General features: G+C 38.3%; 1 protein-coding gene across 1 annotated transcript; it reads right to left on the bottom strand.

Moving 5' to 3' along the window:
- Window positions 1-327: 327 nt before the first annotated feature.
- LOC306988092 (uncharacterized protein) lies at window positions 328-6,187 on the bottom strand. The gene is made up of 7 exons (XM_079592826.1): window positions 5,444-6,187; window positions 4,763-5,065; window positions 3,309-3,614; window positions 2,750-3,049; window positions 2,191-2,565; window positions 1,806-1,949; window positions 328-1,710 (listed from the first exon to the last, which is right to left on the bottom strand). The coding sequence occupies exons 1-7, from the start codon at window positions 5,499-5,501 to the stop codon at window positions 1,694-1,696; spliced, it is 1,503 nt and encodes a 500-aa protein (XP_079448952.1). The 5' UTR covers window positions 5,502-6,187; the 3' UTR covers window positions 328-1,693.
- Between the last annotated feature and the right edge of the window lie 1,804 nt (window positions 6,188-7,991).

A 7,991-nucleotide genomic window follows, 5' to 3' on the forward strand; every position in this document is an offset into this window, starting at 1 on the left:
TGGAAAGTTTGCATTGGAAAAGTCTGTAAAAGTCCTTTGCAAAAAAAGTTTTACACTACATCCTTATGCATCGCTTTCTACCAGGACTTTTACGGGCTTTTCCTAAATCACGGAAGTGACCTCGACGTCCGGGTTAGCGGTAGCATGAGCCATCAGGCAAGTGTTATTAATAAACTCCTGATGTACACACTTTCCAATGCCTCGTTTTATGGAATGGACTCATGCTGTCCTGGTTGGTGTTCGTGTTGTGGACCAGTTACACAGTGAGGTTGTGGTCAACTGATGGGTCTGTAGGAGAAACAAGGATCTCCATCTTTGCACGGCTGACCTGTAGATGATGCTCCTTCATCCAGGCAGAAATGTCTGAATACAAGCTGAGACCGTGGGATCGGCCGGTGGAAATTACAGATAGAGCTTCATGTCTTCTGCATAGCAGTGGTAGAAGAAGCCATGCGCATTTATGATCTTTCCCAGTGAAGCTGTGTAAATGGAGAACAGAAGAGGAGCGAGCACTGAACCTTGAGGCACTCCAGTGACTAGATGATACACCTGCTGTCCATGAAACCTTGAAAGATCTCTCTGTGAAGATCTCTCTGTGAAGTAAGACTGAAGTCACTGAAATGCCGTACCAGTGATGTCCGAGTCAGAAACGGCGGACAGGAGGATCTGGTGCTTTAGTGTCAAAGGCAGCTGACAGATCTAGTAGAAAAAGGACAGATGATCTGGCGTTCGCTCTCGCCAGCCGTAGAGTTTCAGCAACGGTCAGCGGGGCGGTTTCTGTGGAGTCCACTTTTGAAGCCAGACTGGTACAAAAGTGCAGAGGGTTGATAGACACAAAGATAGACACAAAGATCTGAGGATGTCCTAAAATGTAAAGCGTAATGATCCCTCTAATGGTGTCATATTTAAAGGTGCTCTTGGTAACTTTTTCAACGTAATAAATCCGTTTAGAAATCATTTGGATGGTTAAATAATCTGTTCTGGTGAGAATGGTTACTTTCCCCGCTCCCCCCAGCGTTCCCAGGCGGAAAACCAGCCTTGCAATATTGGGACTAACGTCCCGGTAAGTTGAAAATACTGGATCTCGTTACAGAGACTGAGTAAATAACTCCTGATAACATGTGAGTTCAGGGTGAGCCACTAGATGGAGGAGTTGCTCAGACGAGACCAGAGACAAATCACACTAGAGATTTAAAGACTTGTTGGAGGAAATGGAGCATCGATATGTTGTTTATGTATTTCAATCTGTGATTTCTCATGTTAAAGCAGAAGCTGGGGAAGTTGTTTATTATTGTGGATAGATGAACAAATACATTTGATGAGATAATAATAATGTAAACATTTACAAATAATGTTTCAAATAATATTTTAATAATGTAAAGATGTATATGTTACACACTTCTGAAATCTTTAAACTATATATAAAGTCTGTATTCCTCCAGGAGGCGCTCGACATAATAAATGTAATAAAACATGGAGAGACTCTTGAACCTCAGAGTGAGAAACTTTATTGATAAAGGCAAGAAAATACATACAGCAAATATACAGCAGCAGTAAAGTGAGATCTGTGTCTCTTTATTTCTATCTGAGAGAAATATAAACAATGACTCAAAAAAATAAATCAAGCGTAAATATACAGTATTAATTATGACAAAAACACGCATGAAGAACCTTTAAAGTTCAGCGTTCTGCTTTAGATTTCAATACTTCCTGAAAAAGATGAACACATCAAGGCATAAATATATCTGACATACATTAATATATGATAAATCAGTTTGTGAGAAATGACATCATCAGTCATGTACCTGATGTGTGAATATGTGCTTGATCTCGTTCAGCTCTTCTGGATCTGATGTCATAAACCACAATACTGACAGTAGCCACGCCCACCAGAGCAGAGAGGACCAATCGGATCACAGCTTCAGTAGGACCACAACAGTGGACAGAGTCTGAGGAATAAACACATCAGACTGAGATCAGATCAGTCAATAAACACTAATATCAGCGCTGACATCAACTAATATTTCTGAATACACAGAAATATGATCAAATCTAATCAACAATATTATATTCGGTTCCAACTGAGTTTTTATACGGTCTGTCATCTCAAACTATAAACTATTCAAACAATTCAATATGTAAATAGTAAATAAGAATATTGGAAGGAGAAGAAAAATGATCTCTACTCGCCATAGACAGAAACTCTGAATACTTTTGATGACAATCTTTCTGTAAACATCGGATCTGAAATCACCATTAGATTTGAATTCATCCTTAGATCTGAAAACATCATTAGTTTATAATCTCCAGCATGTTCAGTTGTGGTGTGTGTGACGGTCAGAGATCCAGTTTGATTGTCCAGCTTCAGTCTGTCTCTGAATCTCCCATCAAGAACATCTTCATATACAGTGATTCTGCTGAACCGTTTATTGATTTCTGCTATTAAAGTGTTTTCATCTCCAAATCTCCACTGAATCCAATCATCATCCTTCATGTCAGTGAGACCAGAGTTTAGAGAGACTGAATCTCCCTCCGTCACTGACACTGACGTCACTTCATCTTCATCTGTCAAACACACACACAGAACAAACAGAAACAGAGTTTGTCAGAGATTAATACTGTTAAATCACTTTATAATGGTTTACTAAATTGAATGGTTAAAATGTAAATAAAAAATATAAAATAACAAAAACAAAATGGTGTATGAATTGTGTCATTAAATAACAGGTTTAAACGTTTTTGAACTCACCAAAGACACTGAGAATGAATCTCTTGATCTTACGGTTTATCTGTAGATGATAATCTCCATCATGTTCAGTTGTGGTGTGTGTGACGGTCAGAGATCCAGTTTGATTGTCCAGCTTCAGTCTGTCTCTGAATCTCCCATCAAGAACATCTTCATATACATTGAATCTGTCGAACCGTTTATCGATTTCTGCTATTAAAGTGTTTTTATCTCCAAATCTCCACAGAATCACATCATCATCCTTCATGTCAGTGACACCAGAGTTTAGAGAGACTGAATCTCCCTCCTTCACTGACACCAGTCCTAAATCACCACACACACACACACACACACACACACACACACACACACACACACACACACACACACACACACACACACACACACACACACACACGGTTCATCACAGATTTAGACGGTCACTTGATGGTTTATAAATAGTTTGAAATGTAAATTTGAAATTAATATCTTTAAACACCAAAAGCAAAATGGAGTTTGAATTATCAATGGTATCTTTGTGCTGATTAAAATATAAAACAAGTTAAACTAATATTTAACTCACCTAAGACAATGAGACTGAATCTGTCTCTGATCACACTGTTGATCTGTAGATTATAATCTCCATCATGTTCAGTTGTGGTGTGTGTGACGGTCAGAGATCCAGTTTGATTGTCCAGCTTCAGTCTGTCTCTGAATCTCCCATCAAGAACATCTTCATATACAGTGAATCTGTCGGCCCGTCTATTGATTTCTGCTATTAAAGTGTTTCCAAATCTCCACCGAATCACATCATCATCCTTCATTTCAGTGAGACCAGAGTTTAGAGAGACTGAATCTCCCTCCATCACTGACACTGCATCATACTCTCCTGAAGAACAGAGTTTTTCACAGATTAAAGCTTTAAAATCACTTGATGTCACTAAAATGCTTTTAATCATTTAAATGTGAAATGAATAATATTTTCCAGCAGTACAAAGATGATGAATGGAAAGAGAAATAGATTTATAAATGGAAAAATAACAAAAAAGAATCAAAAACATTTTTATATGTATAGAATAGAAGAGAAAAAAGAAAAGAAAGTGTTATTAACTTAATGAACAAAAGAGTAAAAGCAACACTTAAATGTTCAGTCGCAGAAGTCACTTTCCCTGCAACTACATGAACAAGAGAATATTTATACAGTATTTCAGCAAAAGTTGCAATAGTTTTAGTTCTCAGTGCACTTTTGTTAAAAGAAAGTATAAATGCACAGATATACCCTATAATTTTATAAAGCCTATGTATTGGTAAAAGGTTTGCAGTGTATGTTCTCGCTCAATTTCTCCAGAATGTAAGATTGTTATAATAATATCAGAATAAGATCCGCTTAGTTTTAAAATACCTACAGTATAAATAATGAGTTAATTCTTCTGGTTATTAACACTTTATTCCTAAAACTGTACATGTTGTAGGTACACTATAATTACTGAAAGTTACGCTGTAAATGTGTTTTAAATGCGCAGTATTTGCTGTAATGTAAAGTGTTATCAAGCAAACTCCAGCAGCTCGAGCTCTTACTAGAACCAGGAAGTGACATCATATCAGCCGTTCTGTCAACGCTGCGCTGGCTCTCTATCAAACATCACATACATTTCAAGATCCTGATGATTACTATAAACTACTATTACTATCAGAGTTTAGAGTGACAGAAATAAACAATATCATAAACAATGAAAATAAAAAATGGAGTTTAATTTAATTTTGTCATTAAAAACAGGAGAAACCGATCGGCTATTTAACCCTTTCACGCGAGATTCTGACTGGGTGAGTTTTTTCAAGGCATTTATTTTAGAAAGTTTCCCGCTTATTGTTTCCATGGCGATCCGTCATGATCTTGATATAAAATGTGAGATGGACGCCGCCATGTTTGTTTGCGCCGCAGTTCAAATCGTCTGAACAGTTTCTGACAGTCATGTGACGTCACTGAACATTGCAGATCTCATAAGTGGGGCCGTATCACTCAAAAGGTTTACTCACCGTAGACACTGAGACTGAAACTCGTGATCTCACTGTTGATCTGTAGATAATAATCTCCATCATGTTCAGTTGTGGTGTGTGTGACGGTCAGAGATCCAGTTTGATTGTCCAGCTTCAGTCTGTCTCTGAATCTCCCATCAAGAACATCTTCATATACAGTGAATCTGTCGGCCGTTACATTGATTTCTGCGATTAAAGTGTTTTCATCTCCAAATCTCCACAGAATCTCATCATCATCCTTCATGTCAGTGACACCAGAGTTTATAGAGACCGAATCTCCCTCCTTCACTGACTCAAACGCTCCTGAAGAACAGAGTTTTTCACAGATTAAAGCTTTAAAATCACTTGATGTTGGTTTGATGACGATTCACTAAAATACTTTTAATCATGTAAATGTGAAGTGATTAATATTCTGCAGAAGTTCAGAGACAAAAGATGATAAATGAGAAATAGTTAAATGGTTTTATATCAATAACTGCATTAAGATCGACTTTAATCTCAAACAAGAGAGTTATCTCTCAGCAGAATCACACATTATTTGTTTCTATACGAGAATAACAGTGAATGTAAATCCTTTCTGACTAATTTAACCAGTAAAAACACATTTACCAGTAACTTAACCAGTAATTTATCACATCAGAAAAGAAACAACTTAAAACATAAAAACACATTTAAACTCACCATCCAGACGCCACAAACACAAACAGAGCAAAACTAATTTGAGAAACATTTTCTTCATCGGTTCAGTGGAAAGCCGACGATAGTAACTCTTAATGTCTAAACACTCAGATTGATCATGAAGACTGAACTGAGATATTTATCTGGTTGTGTGTGAATCCTCCCCCAACCTCAGTTAGTTTCCGCTCACACACCCGTCTCCGTTAACATCACGAACATCAACTAGCTTTTGCTGATCTTACATTTTAAATGAATTCTGGCCCTGAATGAAAAGTGATTTTCATCTGGAGAAACTGAGAAGTGTCGATTTGACACCAACTGGTAGAAGTGATCTTTAATGTCAATCTTTCTTTTTAAAGCCACATTTCTTACTAGAACCAGGAAGTGTGATCACATGAGCCGGTTCTGTCAACACTGCATTGGCTCTCTATCCAACATCACATAGAGTTTAAATTACTGCTCATAACTAACAAATCCCTGAATGGTTTAGTTCCTCAGTACTTGAGCTTTTCTGTCACTTTATAGTCCTTCACATCCAGTCTCACAGTTCTGGCCAGTTGATAATAACTGGAATATCAAAATCAACTGGAGGCTGTAGATCCTTTTCCTATTTAACGCCAAACTCTGGAATAGTCTTCCTAGCTTTGTTTGGGAGGCAGACACACTCTGTCAGTGTAAATCTAGAGTAAAGACCATCTCTTTAACCTGGCATACACATAACACATTATCACATTCCTATAAATCACATCCGTTACGAGATTGTTAGGCTGCATAAATTAGCTCAACCGGAACAGGATCGCTTCTTGTACTTGTAAGAGGAACGGCAACTACACTAATATCAGTCTGTTGGTCTCTTTCTTATCCCGAGGTTACTGTAGTCAGCCGGATCTGGTCCGTATCCAGATCATATGGTGGATCTGCACATAGAGACGAACACAACAGCCCTGAATGTCAGCAGAGATCGTGACAACTAGACGAGGGCTAGAGACAGACCGCCTGTGAAGACCTCGTCGACTAGACAGCCGTCGGCACAGATCCTCAGCAAAGACCAGATCCAGACCAGATCTCTGCACAGACCCCTATAACAGCTTCATCTCCTCCTCCATATGCCGGCGTGATCTTCAAGCAGAAGGAGCTGGATGAAATATCATAATCACATCACGTTCAGAGGAGAACTGGTCCCCGACTGAGTCTGGTTTCTCCCAAGGGTTTTTTCTTTGTTTCTGTCACATGATGGAGTTTGGGTTCCTGTCCTCTGAATACTTAGTTGGGGACACTTAATATTTGGCAATATTATTGACTTGAATGCAGTGACACTATTGGATGTGAAACTCATTAATGCTCAAACTCTTAAACTCATTTCACAATTGATGAAATTAACTGAACTGAATCAACACCGAACTGACTTCAGCTGAACAACAGCACTATTGTCTTTTTAGAGCTGCTGTACAACAGAATTGAATTCACAATTGAAATGTTTACAGTGTGTATCATATGCACGCAAAAAAAATATTTTTGCTGTATAAATGGGATCAGAAATAAAATTCGTGCCATAGATACGCACTTTCATGAGATCGTGTTGTATGATCCCACCAGTCCTGAGATCTTTAAACCCCTTTAAACATGCGTAATGTTTCAGATCTATGTCAAGTGTAAACTCATGAATCGGATATGGGTCACAATTTAAAAAACTTGTAAACGGACAAAATCCCTAAAATTTGTCCTAGGTTGCACGATCATATCGTGGTCTAAACCAATCAGAGACAGAGATGGGGCGGGTCTTTGCCTCTGTTTGATTGGCTGTGGTCCAGATATTCCTGTAGGCCTACACTGCTCGTGCTCCGTGCTGTGTGATTGAAATTGCGAAAAATTGCGGATATAGGCAACAAATCAGAATTGGGCATCAAGACCTCCAGTGTAAACGAGGCCCCGGCAATCAGCATCAGCAAAATAAACGCTAGAAAACAATGAAAAGAAATAGACATCGAAAAGTACAGTATTTACCTACACCTTATTCTTGTTCAAAATCGTTTACATAATATATATGAATGTATATGGAGCATGATAAAAAGGTGTTGAAGGCGACACGAGCTGAGGAAAAATTTGGGTGCACCTTAATTTTGTGCTAGTGCATCTAAATAAAAAAGATAGGCGCACCAGTGCAACCAAGGCAAAAAGTTAGTCTGGAGTCCTGCCTTTGCATTAAAGGTCCTTGCAACGGGCTTTTGCAGCGTTGAGCATTGTAGCCAATCACAGACATGTCTGTTGAACGCATCGGCCAATCAGAGGCGTTTAAAAAATCGCTGTGCTGAAGATGTGTTTTGCGCGAGCTCACCGAGTTCTACACTTTTCACAAACCTGTCTTATTATTGGCAATAAACTTAAGATGTAAATAAGAGATTCACGGCAATGTATTTGATATTCTTGATGCTGCTCTGATGCACTCCATTACGCATCGCTCTGTTTGTTGTTATGATGACATAAAGTTCAAGTAAAAGTTTTAAATAAATGTTATTTTTAAATCAGCCTTCTTCAGTGTGATATTTTACCA

The sequence above is a fragment of the Phoxinus phoxinus genome, assembly GCF_949152265.1.
Source record: "Phoxinus phoxinus genome assembly, chromosome: 20".
Classification (NCBI taxonomy): domain Eukaryota; kingdom Metazoa; phylum Chordata; class Actinopteri; order Cypriniformes; family Leuciscidae; genus Phoxinus; species Phoxinus phoxinus.

What these genes read in the sequence shown, in the direction of transcription:
- LOC306988092 (XM_079592826.1), bottom strand. Translation starts at nt 5,501, where the DNA reads ATGAAGAAAATGTTTCTCAAATTAGTTTTGCTCTGTTTGTGTTTGTGG. An exon ending in GTGTTTGTGGCGTCTGGATG is followed by an intron (nt 5,066 to 5,443) that starts GTGAGTTTAAAT and finishes TCTGTTCTTCAG; the next exon opens with GAGCGTTTGAGTCAGTGAAG. An exon ending in ATTCAGAGTTTCTGTCTATG is followed by an intron (nt 1,950 to 2,190) that starts GCGAGTAGAGAT and finishes TTTATTCCTCAG; the next exon opens with ACTCTGTCCACTGTTGTGGT.